This window comes from Mauremys mutica, chromosome 7 (genome assembly GCF_020497125.1).
Source record: "Mauremys mutica isolate MM-2020 ecotype Southern chromosome 7, ASM2049712v1, whole genome shotgun sequence".
NCBI classification, from domain to species: domain Eukaryota; kingdom Metazoa; phylum Chordata; order Testudines; family Geoemydidae; genus Mauremys; species Mauremys mutica.
Genome location: NC_059078.1, coordinates 18,943,950 through 18,970,599, shown reverse-complemented (window position 1 = coordinate 18,970,599; position 26,650 = coordinate 18,943,950). Strand labels below are relative to the sequence as shown.

The 26,650-nt window shown below is 40.3% G+C and overlaps 1 protein-coding gene across 2 annotated transcripts; it reads right to left on the bottom strand.

Annotated features, from left to right (window-relative positions):
- Nucleotides 1–724: 724 nt before the first annotated feature.
- RBSN (rabenosyn, RAB effector) lies at nucleotides 725–25,099 on the bottom strand. Of its 2 annotated transcripts, none has more exons than XM_045024454.1 (12): nucleotides 24,981–25,099; nucleotides 22,623–22,938; nucleotides 17,152–17,295; nucleotides 15,659–15,759; nucleotides 14,857–14,902; nucleotides 14,581–14,742; nucleotides 13,124–13,365; nucleotides 12,024–12,094; nucleotides 9,416–9,502; nucleotides 6,796–6,898; nucleotides 6,071–6,175; nucleotides 725–4,518 (listed from the first exon to the last, which is right to left on the bottom strand). In XM_045024454.1, exons 2-12 carry the CDS (start codon nucleotides 22,783–22,785, stop codon nucleotides 3,370–3,372), a joined length of 2,373 nt encoding a protein of 790 aa, XP_044880389.1. In that variant the 5' UTR covers nucleotides 22,786–22,938; nucleotides 24,981–25,099; the 3' UTR covers nucleotides 725–3,369. The 2 variants fall into 2 exon arrangements, with proteins under 2 accessions (XP_044880389.1, XP_044880390.1); XM_045024455.1 differs by lacking the exon at nucleotides 24,981–25,099 and adding an exon at nucleotides 24,669–24,730.
- Between the last annotated feature and the right edge of the window lie 1,551 nt (nucleotides 25,100–26,650).

Genomic DNA, 26,650 nt, shown 5'->3' with positions numbered 1-26,650 from the left:
ATATTAAATTCTTACCAGTATGGGGCCGGCTCCAGCCCCTGGAAGGGGTCAGCCTCCTCCAGCCAGCCCATCGGCACTGCCTGGCCCCTGCCACTCAAGCCTCCAGTGGCAATTTAAAAGGGGCTGGGGCTCTGGCCGCTGAAGCCCTGGGCCCTTTTAAATCGCCGGCCCCAGGGCAGTTGCCCCTTTTGCCTCCCCCGTCGGTGGCCCTGACAGTAGGGTCCCCACCGGCAGGGCCACCGACATGGAAGGGGCAGTGACATTAAAGTGCCACCGCCGCAGCGCTTTAATGTGGGCTGTATGCAGGCCAGTACCGGCCCACTTTCACCCCTGAATCTATTCCCTAAAGTCTTCTACTTAAAACAAAGATTGAGCTATATGTAGACTCCACCAATCAGTTTTCACCAAACTTGTATCAACACCCATGTCCTGCTGAATGTTGCTGCATGACAGCATAACCCACAAGCAGGAATTTATTTTGGTTTCAATGTGCTGTGAAGTGGAAGAATCACTCAGTTTGACTAGTCAGGACATGAGAGGAAAGGGGGGATAAGTGTGAAGCTGCACATCTTAAAGCAGTTCGATATGCCCCCAAAAGAAAATTACTGTAATGGCACTATATTAAAGTTCCCCTGTTACTGCACACTTAACATTGGCCTGTCAGATCCTATTGGGCTCTAGACCAACATTTAAAAGCATTTTCCAACTACTGCACACACGGACCCCAAAATAAACATGTTATTTTATTTCTTTACAAATTTTCAGTATAGAGTAGTGCATGCAAGGTTATTAACAAATGTCAATGCTAGTTATTTGACAATAAGATGTCTTCATTCTGCTTTATAATGTCATCTCCACAGCAGTCCTCATACAGATACAAGGTTTTCACTTTGGAGATCACCTTTCCTGTTAAGAGTTCTAGTCTATCACATTTAACATTGAGCGAGCTCATGAGGTACACTAGCATCTTATCTGCTTGTAAAAATACATTGTTACATGTACGATACATATACTTTAGTGTATTAATTAGACTGTAAAACACAAACAATGCAGGATATTTCCAACAAAGGAACACACTTTCTCCCCTCGCCTGCCAATGTAAAAAGCTGAAGCCACTGAACCATTTTTTACTCTTAAGTTGACAGCAAAATAAATTTTGGATTGTGGCCGAGGAGCCAGTTCTGGTTTAGTACAGGAAACAGTTTTGCCTTAAATGAATAATTGCAAAATTGTTATGCTTTTAAAATGTAAACAGTTCCATGCCTTGACTAATCTCAGAGCTATAGGGACATGCATCTCACCTGCCTTAATTAATCTGGTGCTAGCACCCCTTGTAGTGCATTTTTCAAGAGGTGCCATGATACACCTCCCCACAACCTGAGGTTCCTGATACTTCTGCAAGACCATTAGTCCCGGTGGATTTTACCCAGTGGACAGCACAGGTAAAGGGCTCAATGAGCTCTGATTAGGGAGAGTCTTATGGTATTAATATTCAAGGATCTTTTAAATAATACAACCAGTAAATGCTTAGTTTGCAGCAGCAAGCTCTGGGTGCTACTAGCCATTTAAAAAGGAAACACAGGACCCTCCACGTGTGACTGCTTTAAATCACAATTGATTTATCTAATCAGTTACTATTTAAAGTCACTAAAGGAAATTTTATATATTTATGAGAAGGTATGCATTACGCCCTGTGCTTTTACTCAGAATGAAACAAAGCTTAAAGAGCCTACTTTTGACTTTCAGGCAGTAATGTTACTTATGCCTCTTGAGATTTAAAAAAATGGCATAAGTAACTTATTTAGGCAAAACTACAAAGACTGTTCTGTCACATAAGAGTTTGCATTTTCATATTCACTGATCAATAAAATTTGCATGGTCTGTTTTAACCATTTGCTCTATTTCATCTAAAATTATACACACAGTTAGGCCAAAACTTTCAAACATGGGTGCCTAAAGCTAAGCACCTAAATCTAGATTTAGAAAACAAGAAGGGCTTGATTTTTCAGAGATGCAGGCACATTGAAGCAAATTCTGGTACCCAAATCAAGATTTAGGTGACCAACTTTGAGCACTCACACTTCAAAAGTGATGGCCTTCATTCATGTGGATCCTAACAAAGGCTCATACTTGGAGCTTAAAACACATCCAACCTTTGATTGCCTTACATAAAGTTTGATTCATTGATGTAGATTCACGATCTTTTAAAGGATATGAATCAAGTAGTAAACTGAAGTGCTGAAGGGCATTATACAGACACAAACTTTATCCTTCAACTTTTTCACAAAATTCCAGTTTAGTGGCTTTTCAGCTTTTCCATTGCAAACAAAATTTCTGTTCCCTAAGTGCTATGTAAACAGGGTTCCAGTCTCACAAATAACACACACATGATCATTCTGTCACCCAGAGTTTACAAAGGAATGTGCAGGTTCCAAAAAAGGAATTAGAAATTGGATGGTTTTCCCTAATATTTGATTTTGCAGTGGTACTGCCACTTCCTACCTTGGAAAGAGGGAGTTAGATGTTTATTTTTATAAAAACAATTCACCTCTGAACACAGCTCAGACCCCTCTCTACTTTTATTCTGCAATTTATGGCCAGTGCAATGGCAGCAGCTTTAAAAAAAAAAAAGTATGGGAAAATGAAATGGCAGCATGCAAGGCTTTTTAATTAAAAAAAATTCCCAAACACCACCTATGAGATCACAGTTATCAAATTTGTTTTTAAATCCCTAAAAATCCCTTTACATATTTGCATTGCACAAATTGACCTGTAGCTTTTATATTCTGCAGCTCAAAGAATCATAGCAGCCTGCTTTTGAACAGTACTTTCTAGTAGCACTGTAAGGCAGTTGAACTAGCCTATAACAACTTGCACTATGTCATTTTCAGGGGAAACATCTGATGCACAAAAATTTTAGAAAAGAATGTTGGTCACTTATTAATGGAAGTCCAGTTTTAAAGGCTGACCTTTACTATTGCAACAAAACTAAAGGAAGAAGGAAAGATGGCAGACTGATGTCTGCATCATCGCAGATATTTTTGAATCATCTATTTCCCTATTAGCACTTTCCCATTTTGCCCAGAAATAAGCATGTGATGATAATCAACAATTTAAAAAATGTTGTTGTGACAAAGTTCATATTATTAAACATGTTTGAGAATAATATCATAGAATTAGAATAATCAGTTTTGTTCTCCAAATCCAAATAGTAGTGGAAACACCTAAATGAAAGTGCATTGCACAAAATTCAAGATTCTTCTCATCATTCCCTCTTGTAACCTGTGCTCCTTATTTTTAAATTTAATCTGCTCCATCCTCCAGCATTAACAGTGGACTATAAAGTTATTTTTACGTGGACATATTGCTTCAGCACTTGGATTTCTCTTTCTGCTTTGCTAATGTGCGCTTAAGTTCCTTTAAGTTCTCTGTCAGTACCTCCACCTCATCCATCCGTCCGCTATGTTTGGCATCAAAAATATAAGCCTTGATATTATCAATCTGTTGGAGAAGGAGTTCTTCTTCTATAATGTCCTCTCCTGAGATTTCATTATCATCAACTTCAAACGGATTGGTAGAAGACAACCCTTCAGATGGATTACCAGAATTCTGATCATTCACAGGCTTTTGAAATGGATTTCCATTATCTTCAAAGGGATTTGGAGCACAAACAGTTGCCCCATTTGTTTGCTGATCTTCCTCATCATCTTCAAATGGATTATATTCTTTTTTATCCCTGTGCCGGGCTTTGGTGGGCAAAGAAACCACCTGAGAACTGTCTCCAGCCAATGTATTAGCAGGGTCGTTTTCTACTGGACTAGTATCTGCCTCATCTTCAAAAGGGTTTAGCAACACTGTCTGATTTTGGTCTGTCTCCCTGATGTACTGTGGGGCTTCTCTGGGTTTGATTGGGAAGACTGAATTCTCTTTAGTTACCTGTTTCTGGACAGCATCTGGAGATGGTGTTTTAGAACTTGGGCTGCTTTTGAGCTGAGTGGTATCTAAGTCCAAAGACTGTGCTATCTGGTTCAAGTTTTCTTTTCCAGATTCATGCTGGTGCTGCTTCACTTCTCTGAAGTCTAGAGAACGTGTCCTTGAGTGTTGAGACACTGCTTTGTGTAGCTCCCTTTCCCACTCCTTCTCACGAAGGACCTGAAGCTGCTCCCTCTGCATCTCTTCCTCCTCTGCCTGCCTTTTAGAAAGCTCAATAGCTTTCAGAGTCTGCTGCTGATCATACTCATCTTGAAGCTGTCGCAGGTTCTCTTGCAACATACGGACCTCATCTAACCGATTAGCTGCCTTTGCTTGCTTAATAAAGGATGTAATATTGTCAATCTGCTGAAGAAGTGGGTCAGCTATTTCTCTTTGGCGAGGTAAGCTGGATGTAGGTAACCAACCTTCAGATTTCTTTACTGAGACTCTTTTTGGATAAGGAACCTCACCATTGGGTGCACCTGTGGATCGGGAAACCAAATCTTTCTGCTTTTCCTCCAGTCTTCTTTGCATTTCAAGTGTTGCCTAGCAGAGACAAGATTTAAAAGGAGACCCATCAGCTTAAACTCCCATTTTTGCCTGAAATTTTTGTACCTATATGGTTCCAACACCTGAGATTATTATAACTGAAAAGAGTTAGTCACTTTTTTGGTTATTTTGTGCAGTTGACAGCATTTGTATCAAGTCAGTTTCCCCTTTACTGAAAAAGCTCAAACATCAAAGGAGCAAGAAAACCCAATTTTAAAAAATCCAGTGTGCGCTATTCGAAGGTTGTTCCGTCAGAAATGAAATATTTGTTTAAAGTAATTTTAAAAAGTTGACAGTGTCCATTTCAGAACTGGACGATATGCACAAGTCTCTCAAAAAGGGAGGATTACTGCACTATTTTGTTTTGTGACTCAGATTATTTCGATTATAGGAGCAACATAACAGATTTTTTACGCATTTCTACTACAACAGGAGGAATATACAGGGCTCAAATAAGATATTAATGTGAAGTGGCTTGTCTTGGTGTCATCCTTGTGTTCTGTGTTGATCAAACAAGACAAGACTCAGAGCCCCAATTTAAAATCTACTCATATAATTTCCACCCAAAAACTAAGATCCGGTTGCTACAAACCTTCTGTCCTGTAGTTATGCCTGGGGCAGTATTTGTATTATGCAGAATACACTATTCCTCAAACAGTAATAGCCTGTTAGTAGAGGGGGTTAAAATACCTCTTACCATCCTTAAAAACAACCCATAGTTCAGTTATATGAGGTATTTGCAATGAGTTCAGAAGGCCAATTATATGGAGATACTTCTGAATCATACAACCATGTGCCCACCCAAACTCACAACATGAGCACATCCCAGAGAGAAGCAAGCAATCATCACACTTCAGAAGATGCCTGAATTCATAACAATAACTGGATGGTTTTTTCCTTGAGTTTATTAGTAGTTTCACAAATCCCACCAGAGCTGCCTACATAAACCCTCTCCTGCGCTACACTACTAGTAGTGTTATATATCAAGTATACAACTGTCATCCTCTTCACTGAAGCTTGTGTGCACTTACTGAAAAATGTGCCTGATGAGACTGTGCAAAGAGCAATCCTAACTTGATTTGGGTATTAAACTGACCAAGCCTGTCTCTAACAGACGCTCTTGTAATGGAATATCACACAGTATTAATTTAAAGGGGTCATAAATATAACGAAACCTACAGAAATCTTATAACAATATACATTAAATCTGAGAACAGAGGGCAAATGTGTCCTCCCTCAGGGAAAAGCACTAATTGAAGAACAGGATTCTCATTCCTCCCTCTACTCCTACCCCAAGACATACCCAGCCCAGCCCCCTCTTTGCTAATGACTCCTTTCTCCTCACAAGACATGCCCTGTCTCCCTCCAGGGAATACCACAACCTCATTCCACAGGGCCAATTCCTGACAGGCTAAACGAGACACAAGTCCAGTGCTGCAAACAGTTACGTACATGGAGGCACAATGGAGTACTAAATGAGTAACTACATACACGTGAGTGACTGCAGGAATAGGCCCTAATACAGTTAAAGCTAGATCCACATCTTCACCTGTCTTTCCATGTGCAGTTTTCTATCAATCTCTTGTTTTCTTTTCTCTGTCAGTTCTTCATACTTGTCTTTGGTTGGCAGGGACATCAGACCCAACAATTTTTCCTAGAGAAGAGTATAAATAGTAAAATAACACTGCTAACAAACTGCAGGTTTTTAGCCTACTCAAAAACAAACTCAATTAAAACAGTACGGTGATCTAGTGCCTTACTGAGATCCAGTTTCTCAACTACCACAAACCAATGTTCAACAGGAAAAAAAAGTTTCCCTGCAGCAACTTAATGCTCAGGAAAATAATGAAAGCACAGCTAGGTAAGAATATACACTATTCTGAAATAATTGGTCTCTGGAGCACACATTTTAGTCTAATATCGCCTCAGAATTAATGAAAAAGTCTGAAAAGTTTAACTTACAAAATAAAAAAATTAGTTTCCTATATATTGATACTTAAAATATTAATAAGCAAAAATTGCTGTCATTTCAAGAAGGGCATTTAAACACATTGCACAAGCGTACAGTACTAGGTCTCCAATATAAGTTATCTTCATGCCAAGGGAAAGCCTTAAAAGGCTCATCAGGTCAGACTGCAGGATATTCACCATTTAAATAGCCTGAAAAGTTATTCTTCTCCAATAAGTAATTTGAGTCTAGTCATGGTTCCAATTTTTGCTTTTGAAGAGAACACAGCAGAAGATTCACATACGTACAACTCAGGCTTTGTTTACCTGTACAAAAAGGGTAGCTGAGTATCTAATCATTCTCTGAAGTTGTAGAGTTTTGGGATGAGGTTGAGGCTCTTCATTCAAGCCTAGAGTCAAAATCTTCTTACTGAATCAGAATACGCATACAGTGAATTAGTACAAAAATAAGGGCCCAGAGTAAGAAAAATTCAAAACAAGATCCAGGTGTCAGAGAGAAACACTGTCAACCTACATTCAGACAGACGCATGATTTTTGTTAATATATTACGACTAGGGCTGTCAAGCAGTTAAAAAAAATTATCACATTGTTAAACAATAATATAATATCATTTATTTAAATATTTTAGGATGTTTTCCACATTCTCAAATTTCACGGTACTCATTTATTTTTTATTACAAATATTTGTGCTATAAAAAACAAAGGAAATAGTATTTGTAAATTTACCTCAGACAAGTACTGCAATAGAATCTCTTTATCATGAAAGGTTTCAAAGTGGTAGCCGTGTTAGTCTGTATCAGCAAAAAGACCAGGAGTACTTGTGACATCTTAGAGACTAACATTTATTTGAGCATAAGCTTTCGTGGGCTAAAACCCATTTAATCGGATGCATGCAGTGGAAAATACAGTTATAGTTAGTATGGCAACACCCATTTTTTCATGTCCTCTCTGAATATATATCTTCCTATTGTATTTTCCACTGCATGCATCCGATGAAGTGGGTTTTAGCCCACGAAAGCTTATGCTCAAATAAATTTGTTAGTCTCTAAGGTGCCACAAGTACTCCTCATTCTTTTTATCATGAAAGTTGAACTTACAAATGTAGAATTATGTACAAAAAAAACTGTATTCAAAAATAAAACAATGTAAAACTTTAGAGCCTACAAGTCCACTCAGTCCTACTTCTTGTTCAGTCACTCAGACAAACAAGTTTGTTTACATTTGCAGGAGATAATGCTCACTTCTTGTTTACAACATCACTTGAAAGTGAGAACAGGTGTAGCCGGCGTTGCAAGATATTTACATGCCAGATGTGCTAAAGATTCATAAGTCCCTTCATGTTTCAACCACCATTCTAGAAGACATGCATCCATGCTAATGAGGGGTTCTGCTCGATAACGATCCAAAGCAGCTCAGACCGACGCATGTTCACTTTCATCATCTGAGTCAGATGCCACCAGCAGAAAGTTGATTTTCTTTTTTGATGGTTCGGATTCTGTAGATTCCACATCGGAGTGTTTCTCTTTTAAGACTTCTGAAAGCATGCGCCACACCTCATCCCTCTCAGATTTTGGAAGGCACTTCAAATTCTTAAACCTTGGGTCAAGTGCTAAAGCGATCTCTAGAAATCTCACATTGGTACCTTCTTTGCGTTTTGTCAAATCTGCAGTGAAAGTGTTCTTAAAACGAACAACATGCTGGGTCATCATCCGAGACTGCTATAACATGAAATAAATGGCAGAATGCAGGTAAAGCGGAAGGAGACATACTATTCTTCCCCAAAGAGTTCAGTCACAAGTTTAATTAATAAATTATTTTTTTAACGAGCATCATCAGCATGGAAGCATGTCCTCTGGAATGGTGGCTGAAGCATGAAGGGGCATATGAATGTTTAGTATATCTGGCAATGCCAGCTACAAAAGTGCCATACAAACGCATGTTCTCACTTTCAGGTGACGGAGATACAAAGCCAGCAGCATTATCTCCAGTAAATGTAAACAAACTTGTTTGCCTTAGTGATTGCCTGAACAAGAAGTAGGACTGAGTGGACTTGTAGGCTCTAAAGTTTTACATTGTTTTGAGTGCAGTTATGTAACAACAACAAAATCTACATTTGTAAGTTGCACTTTCATGGTAAAGAGATTGCATTAGGATATTGTACCAGGTGAATTGAAAAATACTATTTCTTTTATCATTTTGACAGTGTAAATACTTGTAATAAAAATAATATTAAGTGAGCACTGTACACTTTGTATTCTGTGTTGTAATTGAAATCAATATATTTGAAAACGTAGAAAAACATCCACAAATATTTAATACATTTCAATAGGTATTCTAATGTTTAAAGTGAGATTAAAATTGCTATTACTTTTTTTAAAATCATGATTAATTTTTTTTAGTTAATCGTGTGAGTTATCTGCGATTGATCGACAGCCCTAATTACTAATACCTAAGATTACTGAAAAATATTGTTCAATTTGCTTAATTCATGCATTTGGCAGCACTTTATGTATAGTCACTTTCATTATAGTTAATTTCCCATGTGAGTGGATCTCATACAGTAAGAGAGGAAACAAATATTCTTACAAATTAGCAAGTGAGCCTGTAAAACTACAAAATATTGACAGGGAGGACAGGAATACTATCTATTTAAACTTGTTTTTGAAAGTTGAGAATGAAGTTGACTGTATCCTTTTATGTAGACAGGGGTGCTGTGCACATAGCGGATTCATGACCTAGCATGATTGCTTTTTTGGTTTGTTTTTTCATATTCTCACTCACACTCTATTAGAAGAGGTGATTTTTCGTTTTTCTATGTCTGATTAAATTAAGTACAGTACATTTCAATTTCAGACATTGTGTCTCTAGTTTAGCCCATCCACTAAATAGTTACAGAAATCTCTCAATCAACAGTTTGTTCTTTACCTTAAAGCATCTATTAACTCATACACTTTCTGCACCTCCACCCTCAGGTCATTAGCATGTTCAAGATTGTAGGTTGTCTCCCCAACACTAAGAAAGAAAGAAAACATATCTTCATTTACACTAAGTTATGTCCTGCCAGAAATCTATGCAATAGTAAAAATTAACAGGAGGCCTTTTAATATTTCTTATCTCTTCTGTCAGATAAAAAGTCTACTGCAGCCAATAAGATTTCAGGGTGAATGTTATATGTTAAACTCATAAGTGAAAACAAATTTCTTATTTGCAAAAGGGAAGACAATGGTTAATTTGTGAATGCTAACGTTTCACAGAAGAGTTTACTATATGATTTTATGAACTCATGTATACTACCTATACTTTAATACAGCAGTTCTTCTTCTGCCTGTATCTTTGTGTGTAATGTCTTGTGAATTTAGTGTGCGCGCGCGCATGCACGTACAGTTAATGGCATATTTGTTTATTTTGTTAAACTGAAGTAACACAGTGATACCAAAGCTATCCTCTACTTGAGTTGGTCAGAAATCAGGACAATTATCAATCAGCATGAAGAAATGATAAACATAAATAGACCATAGTTTCCTAGCATCTTGCTTTTTATATTTATTGAACAAAATATAATCAGTAAGGATTTGTAAGAATGAAGGGTCCCGCCACCCATTTTCATATCTTGCACATTATCTCTCCCCCACCCCCAAAAAAAAGTGACTACACAATTCTGAATTAATTTTATATCAAATGATCCAACATAACACAAATCTCATAGACATTTCAAACAGCATCTGAAAAACCAACCAGAATCAAGGAAAGGATGAGCCCTGTTAATTCTGAGATATGCTTTAGTAATTTAGGACATTTACATTTAGCTTCAGCAATTGAGCTGTGTACTTAACATTTTACTGTAATAAAGTCTCAAACAACATACTGCCCATTTTCCTCCCTGTAGACCTTGTATTAAAAAAAGCAAATAGCTTTTTAAAAAGATGCATGCAAATGCTAACATGCCTTTTTTAATAATTGAATCTCAAAATAACTGTCATTGCAACACATTTGACATTTCATTTAGTGATGGACATAGTACTACAGACTGTACTGTGGTATCATATCGCACTTCACTAATCCACAACCCTAAAAAATTTAGTCTTGCACCAATTTTCTGTTCAGATGTAACAGCAAAGTGTGGTAGTGAGATCTCATTACTGAAACTCATTTTTTTTAAATTAGACTTAAATGTTTAGTTTGTATATTAGTATAAATAATTAATTTTGTATCACTCTGTTTGGAAAGTGCCTACAATATTTTGGGTGCTATTGCCATATAATAAAGCATAACTCTACTTGCCACAATAAACAAACTGAGCACACATAGTGATGTGGTAGCCTTGAATGTCAGAGTTTGTGAATTTATTCGCTAATTTGCAAAAATTCTAGGATCCAAAATGGGTCTCCCAGTCATTAGCACAAGTTAGTGAGGTCTTATGCTATACTTTACATTTAATATGTGCCACCAGAGAATACAAATATAGCCTTGTGAGGAGTCTAAGCATGACAACAGATACACAAAATAAGTCAATCTGAATGAGAGCATATGTCCCAAGAGGAGCTCCTGGAAGTGCCTACTAGTATGATAAATTAATTCATTTGGCTTTTGGAATTTTATAGTAGTAAGTAGGGAGAGGGTGATTATAATCATCACACTTTGTAGTTCTATACAGCCTTCCCCGTGAGGATCCCAATGCTCTTCACAAAGATAAAGACAATAGAGTAAAAAAGATGACTTCCTGTCTAGCAGCACTTTATCTGGGGGCAAAACCCTGAAATGCTCACCCAGTTATCTGCACTAATGATCCTCCAAAGTCTTCAGAGCAGTTCAAGATAACATACTAGACCAGATAACGTGAGTTCAAATCATTGAAAGGGAAACCCTACTTAATACCCCACTTTGCCCCGTCACTGGAATCCATTTGCCATGCAGCTTCCTTCTCCTCCTTCAGGACCCAACTTAAAACGTTTGTTTTCAGCTCAATTTCCAATGCTGACCCAATGCTTTGTAAATAAAAAATGCACTGTCATTCCCTGAACCCTTTGTTACTCAATTAAATAACTCATGTCCTAATACTGACCATACACTGTGTAGACCTCCTCTTACACACTCATACTGCATAATAAACATTCACCGATTCAAACCCTCTACCTAACACCCTCCCCTCATTTCCACAAACATCTTACAGTTTAAAACACTGTACACTGATGTGATATACCAAAGTATTTCTCCAGGCCACCTAGATGAGATATTTATATTTAGCTTCAGACATTTCAGACTGTCATCTGAAATCTTACCAGAATTGAGCCAAAGATGAAACCTGCCAGCTCTAAGATATGCTTTAATAATTTAGGACATTCACATTTACTAGTTTAGCTTCAGTCACTGAGCTGTCTCTAATATATGGCTATAATGAAATCTCAGTGTCTAATATTTGGCTGTCCTCAAATCTAAATAGAGAACAGGTTGCCCGTTTTAATTACTGTAGACTTTGTATTAAAAACAGCTTTTTACGGGGAAAAACACATGCAAGAAAATCACACAGGCTTACTTTAATGATTCTGCCATCTTTATGTATTCCGGAGCCTTCTGGTCAACCTTCTCCATGCAAAGTCGGAGTTTCTTTGTTTAATCAATCAATAAAAATCAAGAGATTACAATGCAGTTCTCCTATATTAGCTATACACATACTCTCCTCACACAAAAAAACAGACATTTGGACAGCATAAACCTTTCATCTGGCACATGTGCACATGCATGTAAGAGTTTAGTGCTGATGAATGCTGTCAAATTGATTACCTAGGACAATGAGGTCCTCTATTTATCCACACAACAAATTCAGCATGTGCAGTAGCACAGCAAGCTCCCCTACACTGCCCCACTACTGAACCAAGTTCAGAGACCATTTCTAGGGCTGAGGGGGTATATCTGTTGTCAAAACTTCTTCAGTCCTTGGCCTCTCTACTGAGATTGCTGACAAGAGGACCAATTAGTGCTAACATGTGATACTGACATCTAGTTCAGTTCCCCATGGCTAAAACCCATCAATCCATTTCCCAGACACCACCAAAGAGCCATCAGATTATGACTTTCAGTCACTATTGGCTTGGATTGTGTTTGAACCCATAACCCAGAAGTGAAAGGCTCCAGTTATAGCCTATTACTAATTTCCTGAGACATCCTGTCCAACTGCCCTCCAGCCCCCATACAAGAAACAGTTAAAAGCAAACGGCATAGATTGTGTACACTCCATTAATGTAGTGCAGACGCACAAATATGCACACACACACTTCTTTTAAAATGCATTTTATGAGCAAACCAGCTGTGGAAGAGCAGAATTTGGGAGTCACCTCAGAACTATTGTCTCCAGATGACTAGAGATAAAACAGGTCACAAAGTGAGATACTTCTTCATCAGGCTAGGGAGAAGGAACCAATTATTATACAGCCCTACATACATTTATATCCCAGCTAGTGGTCAGACAACACCATCCTGTATTCCATTTTCCTGGAGTGGTGAACAATGAATGGTCCACAGATAAGGGAAGTCAGATGAGGGAGATAAGGCAGGGACCAAGTGTGAGCATTGCCTACATATCGTTCCATGCCATCCTCCACACCCACCCTGAACAAGTAATAGGTTTTATTTTACCTCATAGAGTTTCACAATATCCGGTGTGTATTCTCTCTCATCAATCTGTTGCTCTCTTTTGAGTAGGGTGTCTTTACAGTGCCTACAGCAGCGGATTCTGTCATCGTCCTTCTCATCCAGAACTGAGCTCACGCTGCTTACACTGCTAATGCTGCCACGACGGGAGCCATGGATACTATTAGGTGAGGAGTTTGGACTGGTATGAGAGGCCAGGGCTTCTTTGCTGGCACTGGTGAGTTTGCCTGGAAACCACACACACAAACAAAATGATTCTATAATACCCAGAAGGCCAGGCGTTCTCAAACTGGGGGTCGTGACCCCTCAGGGGATCACAAGGTTATTACATAGGGGGTCACAAGCTGCCAGCCTCCACCCCAAGCCCTGCTTCACCTCCAGCATCTATAATAGTGTTAAATATAAAAAAATGTTTTTAATGTATATGGGGGGGGTCGCACTCAGAGGCTTGCTGTGTGAAAGGGATCACCAGTACAAGTTTGAGAACCACTGCAGAAGGGAATGAATATTTCCAGTCTCTCATTGGGACTAAATAGACAGACATGTTCTTTAAATTTCAGAGAGGAAAATACCTTGTTAGGGAAGCAGGAACTAGCTATTGGGATGTCCTACACCCCTTTGTAAGCAAGCAATTTATTAGATTAGCAAGCGGCTAATCAGATAGATGAGGACCTTATGTTGTAAGACTCGCATATACAATTAACAATTACCAAGATTATTTTTATATTAATAATTAGCCAGCATTATGGGGCATCACAGCTCCTCTCTGGAACTATATGACATGTGCCTGAAGACATAGAGGAGAATAAATTAAAATGACTGTATGATCAAGACCAATGTTAATCAAGTAATTCTGTGAACTAATCCACATTTAATTCATAAAAGGGAGGATAGTATTTTTCTCACAGTAGGGCTAGTGGGTTCATTACAGACTTGATAGCTGACCACTTCATAGCACTATCCATCTGTCTTCTTCCCACTGCTCTCTTAAATAGTCATTAGTGCTAGCAGACCAGCGTATAAGGGCTGCAGCAACAATTTGTCTTGTCTAGTCAAAGCTACCAGGTGTTACGGCTGCTAGGAGAAGGCATGGTGTAGCTGCCAGAGCACATCGCTAGGAACCAAGAGATCTGAATTCTAGTTCTGTTTACCTGGGTCTAATACTTATCTAGCCTGCAGTAAGGCTGAATTCATTAATGTTTATAAAGCACTTTGAGCTCCTTGGAAAGATGCTACAGAAATGAAAAATGCCAACATTAAAAACTTCAACTGCACCACACTGGGAAATCCTGGGAACTGGGTAACCCAACTGGAGAATCATAGACAGGAACCTTTGATGAAAACAGACAGAAGCAGCTCAGATGGAAAAAGCTGAACCCCTTTAGTTGGTGTTCTCAAAGAGAGGACGACAGGAGTAACTCACATCTGCCCACTGTACTCACTCGCCAACGGAAGGCTGACAAGCTCCATACACTTCTTGCACATGATAGACCCACAAAGGCGGCAGTGGTGACGTCTGTTCCGAATGCTGAACTTGTTGCCACAGTCTGGGCAGAATGGTACATCCTGATCATTGACCCAAGGCACAACAGACTTCTCTATAGCTGTTCATGCGGAAACACAAAAAAAACCCACCTCACCTTAGAACCACCATGAAATCCATTTATCAGCTGGTGTGAAACATCAGCAAAGTTAGTTTGATGTAAGCTTGTACCAACCTCTTATTTTAGCTGACTCTGTATTTGTTCTGTCAAATGACGTAAGCTGGCAAAGGAAACACAGAGGAGTTAGTCAGGTCAACTGCATGCTTCTCATAAGATAATATTTACAGGCCTCAAGAATGGCATTTTTAACAGCTTGGACCTCTCACCCTTGACAGCATTCTCTTATTTACTAAAAAAGTAATCTTGTCCTTTACAGCAACCTCCCTGTACTTTCCCATTATTTCTACAGCAACACTAGTGTAAACAGCACATGATACAGATAAGCCAGGTGCCTGACCTGAGGAGCTCACACTAACTTCGATTGCTTACAATATTTTGCATATTTTTCCTAGAGCACCCATCATCACTCTATCTACGAAAAGATACAACTAAAGTAGACCTATGAGACAGGGTCCACAATAGAATATAAATAATAAAAGATTTGGTGCAAAAATATGAAGCAGACAGTATGAGGGAGGAGCTTAGCACTTCAAAACTAGAGAAAATAGTAAAGGGATGGTGCTTGGCCCACTGAGAAGTAGAAGTTCTTAGAAGTGTAAGGGGCAACATGGAATAGGGGCATTAACTCAAATTGAAAATGGAGCTCTTAGTACAGGACCAGGCCAAGCACAGGACACCCAAGAAAATGAGAGCCAAAAAGGAGAATGTATGGGAGATAAAATATTTATGGTTAAACCTCCAACATTTCTGAAACAACTTGGGCATTACACAAATTGTGCACATTACAGATTCAAACAAGATTTTACATCAAGTCTTCTAAACATTCTCAGGAATAATCAAGAAGTAACAAATTTACCTTCTCTAACCTGATTATTAATTTATTGACTTCAACAACATAATGATCAATCCTAGCTGCTCGGTGTTTCTTGAAATCAGAAAGATGGCTCCTCATGGCACCTGGTCAGAAAAGACAGATTAAGACAGTCTCCAGATTCAGTCACATGACCTTGTAAATGTCAGTTTAAAGGAAACTTTAATCTCTTTTTGCAGTTTGCTACTCAGGTTCAAATGGAAGTTTAAAGACAGATTGGAATCCTGTATTTTAACAGCACTGCTTTGAGTATAATTGTAGATTAAACCTCTTATCTGCAGGCTGGCTTTAGTGATAAACAGAGCACATTATTTCAACCACTAAAATTACAAGCATTATTTTAAGACAGCAAAAGCAAAAAAACAAAACAAACAAAAAAAAACCTCTTGCTATTACTCTCTTGATCCCTCAATTACCAGTCAGCAACAGCTTACTAAATGTAAGAGTTACTTCCTTTTTATTTGTTGACTACCACTGGAATTGGGACTAACGCTGTCAAACGGATATTAAAAATGCAACTGCAATTCCTCTTTCAGATTTCTAATTTCCTTTTTTTCTCTTCGAGTGTTTTAAAATCCGACTGCAAATACATAAGAGAAATCAAAACTGCTTAATCACTTCAAGAAAAGTGCAATTCAACACTGCTCAAGATGCTTCTTCTGGTTCATATTTTATTCTCAGATATATGGAAATCATGAAGTAATGACTTTTTTTCCTGCAACACAATTGATGGAGCAAGAAATCAATGCTGCGGTTACACTACAAATATTTGTTTATAAATATATAACAGCATCTGTCGCTTCACCTCCTCATACTAGTGCAAGCCAATAACCACATACAAAATATAGGTCTCTCTTGCTGCTGAATAGTAAAACACTCAAAGCCTAACTGAACAATACAATACACCACGAAGCTCACCCACTTAGGCTTTGGCAGACCAAAGGGACTGAGTTCTAGAGGTGTAGATCTGCCACCGGTCCTGTGGGATTTCATCCCAGGACCCAACAGCAAAAATGTCCCTGAAAACTGTAACCATAATAACAGGATACAGGGTAAGAGGCAATCTCCAATAATGATATTAGAAGTAGACAGAGGTACACAAAAGACACCCTTGAACTTTAAAGAAGTCTTGATATGGACCTGAACTTTGCCAAGCAGGCCTGTCTCTAACAACACCCTCCCCCCCCCCCCGCCCCCAACTTAAACCCAAGCAATACAGAAATATTGAGAAAATCAGAACCTGAATCCATACTTAAGTGGATCAGGGACATAAAGTAACACATCTATTTTCTAAAATGTTACCCAAGAGCCTGCATATAGATGATAAAACAATACACAAGGCATCAGCTCTCTACACAGTGGACCAAATTCTATGTAGACTTACAATCTGTGTAACTCCACTGAAATCAACTGGATTGTACTGAGTGCAAGTTAACAGAAAATCTGTCCTACTACACATGGCTTTCCTGTTTTCTTACCCAGTTCTTGGGGTTCCCACATGTATGGATCTACTCCACCATAGCTGAAAGACTCGTATCGCTCCTGAGCCCCAGTATCAGTTCGGTCATCTCCTCCTTGTTTCAATAGCTTCTTCTTTGCTTTTTTGGCCTTTTGGACTAGATCTGAAAAACAGATCAAACACTAAGCAGTCAGTCTCTGAACACTTGTCATTTGAAGCCACTATAAACTTCATCTGCTCATTTAGCATAATCCAATTTCCTTTCAAACAATATTTTTCCTCCTTCATAAAAATAAGCTGGCCTGGTGTCTAGAACCAGAAAGCATCCCCATACACAAGTCAGACAGTGGTGAGGCTGGACATAAGGAGATGTTTAGCATTCACATCTCCTGTTGACAAACTGGAGTTACAGGTGCTAAGCACCAGCGTTTTATGCCAGAAAATTATGCAAAGAAATTAATCTAAAATAGTGAACTGTTGACTGACGCATCATTGCAGGGGTCCAATCCTGCAGGGCGGTACACACCTTGCAAGTGCTGAGCACCTCTCAATTCCCAGTAATTTCTCTGGGAGCTGAGGTTACTCAACACTTCACAGGATTGAGCTCCATGAAAGGGAACCCTGTCCACAGTCAATTTACTGACCCCACCCTAAGGAAAGCCACAAAACAATGATCAGCAAATGCCTTATTATCTTCATTAAGCATTATACAGGTCTGTCGCATCTTACGCGCCTTTAACATGAACAATTTCAGCTTTACGCGGTCGGCAAAAACAAAACAAAAAAGAGAAAAATAACAATTTTAATACTGTACCTGTAGTGCGGGCGATTCCGCCCACCATTCAACTCAATGTAATTTTGACTATACGCGGTTTTTGCTTTACGCGCTAACCGCGGAACGGAACCCCCGCGTAAGATGAGACTCGCCTGTAGTGAACATATTTTAAATATTAATGCATTGTACCAGACTATTTCACATGAGATGAGTATTACTGAGAGAGGGGCATGGTCTAGTGGACCAAACAAAGGACTGGGAGTCCGAAACTCCTGAGTCTTCATCCCTATTGCCACACTTGCCCCTGAGATATTGGCCAAGGTATTTTAGTATTCTGTTTCGGCTCCCCCCTCTGTAGAGATATGGAAATACTTAGCTACTGACTCATGGGGATGTTATGAGAATTAATCAGCTGAATGCAAAGAGCTCTGAAGTTGAAAAGCACTGTAAGTACTATGATAATACTGGTCAAATACTCTTACTTGGCTCAACCTGGTGGGAATACTAATGTGCCATCTTCCCAATTATCAGCAGCTCACAGGAATACAGTGTACCCTGACAAAGACTTATTTTTCAAGCAATCTGTGAAATTAAAACACTGGACAAGGTACTAGATATGAGAACATTTTAAAAACATAACACAAGTCTGATTCATTTAGCAGCTATTAGAGGGCAGGTAAGCAGCCTGTTCTGAGGAAGTTACTGTTCACAAGCACCAGCTCACATCTGCAGTGAATTGGCTGCAGACCCTCCCACGTATACTGTTTTAAACAGAACAAGTGTCACATTTATCCACCAGTTAACAATAATTATATTTTGCTCTTCTAAAGCACCTTGCTTCCAAGGATCTCAAAGCACTTTATACAAACATTAAGACTCACAACAGCTGTGGGCTGAGGTCACAGGTATGATTAGCCCCATTTGATAGATGGTTAAATTGAGGCACAGAGGAGTAGTTTCAGGTAGGCTCACAGAATCAGTTGCAGAGTTAGGAACATAGCCCAGAAGTCCTGACATCCAAGACTTTCCTCTAGAAAAATCGGGGGCTACTAGGGGGTTATACTGTTTTTATGACAACTCTTGATAGACAAGAGCCAACCTTAACTTTCCAACCACCACCTATGCTGTAGGAGGAACTAGTCATTAGTCCAACAATTACTATGAGCATATTACAGATGTGCATTAGTAGCAATTCTATAATTAAGGTTATGTTGATACTTTCACTTAAAATTAGGAGTAAAATCCCGTTTCACATTTTAAGATGAGACAGTCTCCAGTTTATCACAATTACTGTTCAGAAAACAGAGTGAACTTTTCTAGGACATTTTCTGGATAGAATACTTGATAACTATGAAGTGAAAGAGAAAACTAAGAAATTACAGTTTCAAATTTTAGCCCCAAAGGTTTTGTTGTTTTGTTTTTAGCAGTTTTGGTTTTTGTTTTGTTTGTAGGGCACAGGGAGTAGCTCATTCTAAATGCACAACCACAGCCACTCCAAACTACACACATCTGCACTACCATCTCTTGTAGAGACAGGCCACTTTTGAAATTTAAAAATTATACAAAATAAAGATTATTTCCCTTAAATCATCCAGAATAATTTAAGCATCAGCCAGAGCCAACATGTGGCTAATATCAATGTTTATTAATTCTGTTTATAAAGACACTTGAAACCCTCAGGTGAAAGGCTCTACAAGAAGTCCCAAGCTAATGGGGTAACCAGGGCTGTCTTAGACTTGCTGGGGCCTAGGGCCGAAGCCTGAGCCCCACCACACAGGGCAGAAGCTTAAGCCTGAGGGCTTCAGCCCTGGGTGGCAAGGCTCAAGTTACAGGTCCCTTGCCTGGGGCTGAAGTTCTTGCGCTTTGACCCCCCTGCCCGGGGTGGTGGGCTGTCTTTACCTGCCCTCCCCCATGGTGCTTGGGTGGGCTCAGGCCCTCCTGGGGTTATGTAGTAATTTTTGTTGTCATAAAGAGATTGCAGTGCAATGAAGTTTGAGAACCCCTGCCTTAGTGGATCACAGCTCTTTATAGGTCTTTTAAAACAACAGTACACTAGAGGGCACTTTTTAAAATGTTGGAAGCAGGTCAGTACCACTAAAGTGGTTATTAAATTATTATTTATATTACCAAAGCCCTAGGAACCATAGTCATGGACCAGGACAACATCATGATAGACGCTGTACAATCACATTAGCATCTTAGTCTTTGCTACTCTGATACCTTTGTAGAGAGAGAACCCAAATCTGCACATGCAAACAGTGGGGAGGGAAATCTGTGAAGATTATTTTATTAAAGGAAATGGAGACAAAGGGTTAGACTATGATAATTCAACAATGTTGGTTCTTGAATGCTTTTTGCTAGCAGATATATTAAACAGTTTCAATATGATCATAGATGGGCCTGAGTTAGCACCACCAGCAGCTCTTCTACAGCCACTATTTATTTCTTTGTCTGTGAAGGGAGGGAAACTTAGTTTCTGTTTGGCCAGATTTAACCTTAAGGTCATAGGTTTGGTAGCTTCACCACTGGCATAACTGATGTACACCACCCTACAAGAACAGCCTTGATTTACACCACCTTATGTAAATAGCTTTTGTTACATTTGTTGTACAAAGCCTTTGTTAAAGGCTTTCCAGTCTCTTGTGCTGTGAATTTCCAGTAAAGTCCATGTTTAAAAATATCTATTTACTATCAAGCTAATATCTGGCAGTTTCTAAAGAATACTGTAGGATACAAATCTGTCACAAGTAATATATGAAAAGTGAACAGTGACATTATAATGCACTTCAATAGTTGCCATACAGTATCTACTAAAGATAATACCATGCAATCACATAATTTTTCTATCATTTGTCATAAAAAGTTTAACACGTACATTAATGTGTCACAGGATACATACAAATTGGAAACCTGCTGCACTTTTCCTCATTGTTATCAGTTACCCACATCATCTCAATTAAAATTTACTCAGTCAAAAGGGCTACCTGAGAGTAAGGTACTACTCAATGCAAGTGAGGATATCAATCTGGTTTAGAGATTTTTCTCATGGACCACTTCTCCTTTCAGTCATAATGGCATAGACATCTCCTCCATCCATTTCCTACTGTGCAAACCATCTCCCCTCTCATTCTTGATCTCACAGGTAAGGCAAAAAATTTCTCAAAGAGGTCATGTAAGCCACAGAATCTGTGACTTCCCGAGACCTCCATGACTTCAGCACGTCGGCTGGGAGCTGCGGGGTACCCTGGGGACTTTGAGGGTGGGACAGAAACAAGAAAAAGTATGGATTCCTCATGACTATCAGAGATAGGGCTCTTTCACACCCACTTCATCTCCCCCCACAATAAAAACAAATACAAGTTTAAATTTAAAAAAAACATAGTACATTAACACAGGCCCATGTAAAAGCATATATAAATGATCGTCTTATCCACCCGCATTTAGGACACTTTGAACTCAGCAAGAAATCACTTAGAAATATTTCTGACGTGAAGTCTGAATACTACTTCCCCAGTTAATATAAAAGCAATTTTGTTGTTTTCTATGCTAGGGTGAGTTTTACTGGATATGGCTTGACATGAATAACTATGACAAGTAGGCAGATAAAAACAACATCCTTAAAAATGCAAATTAAAGACATTTTTTAAAAAGTGAGACTATTATATTTTCAATTGAAGAGACACTACTGAGGTAGCAGAACCCAAAATGCAGGTGTTAGGTTTTTCCTAACTGTTTTTTGTTTTTAAACTAAATGCAAGTTCTCTTTTTCTTAAACCAATGAAAAGAATATTGTTGTTTTGGTTTAAATATTCCAGTGTGGTGCTTGCAATTCCAATACTACAGCATTGTGCTAGTGCAGGAGAACCCCCGAGAGTGAAACTGACCAGTCTACTCTAATTGTCCAAAATGGGTGAATGGCTAAACGCCAATGAGCAGCTGAAGTGGTGAAAAGTAAATTAGATTTATAAAACTGAATTTTAATAATCTAACATGGTCTAAGAGTAACATAAGCAATGTTTTTAAATAAAAAAAGATTGTTTGGATATATGGCTTTTAATCTCAAAGTATCCTCTTAAGCAGCACTGTCAATTATAGTTAAAAATGATAAAAATTCAAAATTAAGGAAAAACAATTAAGCGACTTTCCAGAAAAACACTCAAAAGATTGTTTCTGCACATTTTACTCTACACATAAAATGAAAGTGTGTATGAATAAAAAGCTAAGAACAATCTTTTATCATCACAAAAATGGAAAAGTATGATTATCTAAACAGCACAGAAATCCAGTATAAATATAGTCAAGGCACCCAGCAATTAAGGGGTGTCATTGACAAGTTCAAGGCATCCACATCGTAGTCAGCTGACAAAACCACAGTCTATTTTTGACATTATGCCCAGGGAAGTTACAAGGATAACTGCTAATTGGGTGTGTAAAATTAGGCATCTGAAAATCAAGCCACTTATTTAGGTGCCTAACGTTAGGCAACCAAGGTAGAAAACATTGTTGAAGCTTTCTGTTGGAAATTGTACAGTAATTATCTTCGGCCTAAATCCATTTACACATAAACCAACCCTACTTCTAACTCATTTTAATTAATATTTTACGGAAGTGAAACTTGTAGATGAGACACTTTTAGGAGTCTATAGTACAACAAACATTTTTCACTGTATGGAATTTTACAGAGCAGAAGTTAAAGCTGCTGTCATGACTCTTACTTCTGAGTTGTCCTTTGACATCTCTGTCCTCACTTGAATGTTCTTCTTCATAGTGAGACTGAAGCTGATAGAAAGACTGCAGATCCTTCAGACACAGTGGACACAGAAAACCCTCTCTCACTTCCACAGGGTCATCAAATGGAGGAGGGTAGTTTGATGCCATGGTGTTTTGTTCACTCGTGGGAGACTGTTGTCCCCCGAGTCTTAGCAGCAGTGGAACAGCAATATGCTGTTCAGTAGCATTACGTCTGATGAAACAACTGAGCTAATGAAGAGAAAGTGCCATCGTCCCTTGTAGCTTGTGCAAAACAGCACTCTGAAAGAGATCCACAGAGCAGTTTTAAACAGGATGAACAGTTTAACTCAGTAACTCTCTCTGATCTTTTAATAATCCAGTTATAGCCTACAACACTGCTCCACAGAGGACTGAAGGGACTAAATCAGTGGCTCTCAACCTTTCCAGACTACTGTACCCTTTTCAGGACTCTGATTTGTCTTGCATCCCCCAAGTTTCACCTTGCTTAAAAACTACTTGCTTACAAACTCAGACATAAAAATACAAAAGTGTCACAAGTGTCATTATCTATATGAAATTTTAGTTTGTCCTGACTTTGCTAGTGCGTTTTATGTAGCTTACTGTAAAACTAGGCAAATATCTAAATGAGCTGATATACCACCTGGAAGAGCTCTGCATACCCCTAGGAGTACACATACTTCTGGTTGAGAACCACTGAACTAAATCACTACTTCACCTCTTCATATCACACAGGACCCTCAAGTATTTTGTGGTTGGAAAAAGTGGACCCTTCCTTCAGGCAATACTTTGGTGCAACACACAAGTTTCTCATAAGCTCCTTCACTTGGGAAGAAAACTTCTATGAAGAATGACAAGGAATGCTAAAGGAAATAAAATTATGTGAGCATGGCCAGAATGCTTGGGATGCTGGAAGCATTCTGGTAAATATTTTTTGCAATACCAAATGTGACAGATGGCAATTTCCTGGATACACCATAATGAATTAAGTTAAATCTTAATTAAGTTTAATATCTTTGGGATCCATAGTATTAAAAATGCAATTATTTATGTGTTGTGATTGTACGTAAATTTTCTAGGAGAGTGACTAATGTAAAGAACCGTTTGGGACAACTGATGTGAAGTTGGTTTCCTAGGATGTACTTAGGAGGCTGTTCAGCACTGAAATACCCCGAGAAGGAACAGAGACATGTGTCTCCACGCAAAAGAGGTGTCAGCCAGGGGTATGGAGCCTGAGAGTGGGGTGCTTTTGCTGGATCACAGAGGGGAAATATACCTGCTGTTGCCCTGAACTGTGACACCACGCCAGACAATGTACTGAACAGCTGAGGAGCACAGTGAAGGATCTTTATTGGGGAAAAGAACAGTTCAGAAAGGTAGGTACACCTAAATGGGAGCCTGGTTGAGGGTCTGCTCCCAGGAAGGAGGCAGATCTGGTCCACCATGTGTTTGTAGTATAACTTCCTGGCCTGCTTCACTGTGTTCAAGAAAGGGCTGATCTATTATTCTTTATCTGATTCTAACTCCTTCCTACTGTGTAATTTAGTTTCTGTTTATGTCCCCGCCTGTACATTACATGGCTTTGTCCCAGATATTGCTATGCCATTAATTGGCTCCCAGCTGTTAGAATTTCTTCCTAATGCTCTCATCACCTCCTATCTCGGATAGTCACATCTTGATACATGAGAAAGCTGCTTTAAAACTATCATCTCACTTGTCCATAACACCTTTCATTCCCAGAACAGTGTAGGCATCCAAACGCCACAACAGGCGTAAAATGCAGCCACCTCTCGGGTGGAGCGGTGCACAGCACAGCACAGCGTCTGTGAGAGGGAGGGAGGAATGTGCTACACCTAACCGGGTGCGTGATGGGGATTTAAAGTGGCCACGCAGCTACCCAAACTGGAACGGCCTGACGGGCATGAAACGCGCCAGGGATCTCGGCCAGTGACCGCCTGCGAGACCTGCAGCCGCCGCCGCCGCCCTGGGGAGCGGGTTCAGCCCTGACTCACCGGCACCGGGGCGCTCCCCGCCGCGCATCGGCAACACCGTCAGCACCCCCCGGGCACTGCCCCCAGCGCGCCCCGGGGGGCTCCCCTCCCACCCCGCTGCTCTGGGGCCCGGCAGCCGTTACTCGGCCCCGCCCACTCCCGCGAGCGAGGACGGGAGCCCCCCCCCGCCCCGCGGTACCAGGGGCGCAAGGCAGAGGCGCGCGCCCCAAGCGGGGTGCGGACAGGGGCTCCGCCCCGCCTGACAGGGAGCCCAGGCCGGCGGGTGGGAGCTGGCGGGGGGGGGCTCGGAGCCCAGCCCGGGGCGGGTCTCACCTCGGCTCCCTGGCGGGGCAGCGGCAGCTGGCGGCTCCCGACCGCGCGGGACTGAAGGAGCCGCGGCCCAGCCGCGCCTGGCTGCGCTAGGGGCTAAGGCCCGGGATCCGGGCAGGACGAGCGCCGAGCCAGCGATGAGGGAGTGAGGCGGGTTCATCCGGGACATCGGGGCGGGGTCCGGCCGAGGAGGAGCTGCCGAGCGTCGAGTCATGGATCGAGGAGGAGTAAATGCTGGGAGAGGGGGAGGCTTGCAGCAGACCAGAGCCAGGGCTGGAAGGGAGGGGGCAGGGAGTTCCCCGGGCTATGAGCAGGGGCAGGCTAGGGAGAGAAGGGGAGCCTTGGGGCTGTGGTCCTTGTGAAAGTGGCAATTTCAGACCCCTATCTCCAGGATTAACACTGGGGAAGGGCAGGGGTGGTTGCTTTCTGGTTTCCAAGCCTTTAAGGTACACTCCAGCCACGTTTTCATGCTTTTCTCTGCAACCCTGAGGACTGGGGACGTACTGTTCTTATTTAAATGAGAGCTGAGAGTCTCTCCTAATCAGTTGTCTTCACAAGTTGGGGCTGTAAGCAGAACACTGTATACCTCAAGGCTTGTGATAAAATTGTGAGAGTTGGCAACATAACTCCCAGAGCTGGGGTACTACGCAAAATACTACGTATCGCAAGAGTGGAGATAAAATTGCAAGTGTTGGCAGTACTGTGTCTTGCTCAGCCCCCATCTCCCTTTGGAGTAGCTTTGATGGCCATGGTGGTGAGGATGGGAGTGTGAGATAGAGATTCCCACCTGAAATATCCTATAATCTAGGTATAGTTGGCAGGAGATCATAAATTCTAGACTTACCTCTTCCACAGACTGCAAGTAATAATTCTGCAATTCACAGCCTTATTACTGAGCATACTGGAAACAACCAAGGTTGCTAACATAACAGATCCAAGTCTCATTCTCTGAGCCACTTTGTCATTCTGGGGATTGGTCCTGCTTTGAGCAGGGGGTTGGACTAGATGACCTCCTGAGGTCCCTTCCAACCCTAATATTCTATGATTCAAAGAAAGTATGTCAAAGTGAAATGCTTGACTGTGTGGTCCACTAGACCACACTCTACTCCCAGAGCCAGTAGTAAAACCCAGGAGTCCCAGTACCAAATTTTCACTGCTCCCTCACAAATGGTTGTGTAAACCACCAGCAAGGTGTGTGTCATGTCCCTTTTCTGATACCAGGTACCACCTTTTCTCAAGTGGAAGAGGTCTGCTGTAGATCTGAAGTTCCTGGGTTCTAACTGCTAATATATGTGTGGAAAAATAGTACATGATCATGTAAACCTGTGTCTGTCTTGTATGTTTTTAAGTTGTAAACTCTATAGGGCAGGGACTGGCTGCTACTCTGTTTGTACAGTACCAAGCCTAATAGGGCCCTATTCATGGTTGGTCCTTAGTAGGGTGACCAGATGTCCCAATTTTATAGGGACTGTCCTGATTTTTGGGTCTTTTTCTTGTACAGGCTCCTATTACCCCCCACCCCCTGTCCCGATTTTTCACACTTGCTGTCTGGTCACCCTAGTCCTTAGGCACTACAGTAATAAACATGATTCTTCTTCTTCTATCAATTTAGCTACTGCCTCTTGAGTGGGTGGATTTACTACAGTGAAGGAAAAGCCCCTTCTATTTCTGTA

Excerpts from the sequence above, each read along its gene's own strand:
- RBSN (XM_045024454.1), bottom strand. The coding sequence starts at position 22,785 with ATGGCATCAAACTACCCTCCTCCATTTGATGACCCTGTGGAAGTGAGA. Across the intron at positions 14,903-15,658 it reads TAATAATCAGGTTAGAGAAG|CTTACGTCATTTGACAGAAC; the intron begins GTAAATTTGTTA and ends TTCCTTTGCCAG. Across the intron at positions 13,366-14,580 it reads TGTCAGCCTTCCGTTGGCGA|GCAAACTCACCAGTGCCAGC; the intron begins GTGAGTACAGTG and ends TGTGGTTTCCAG.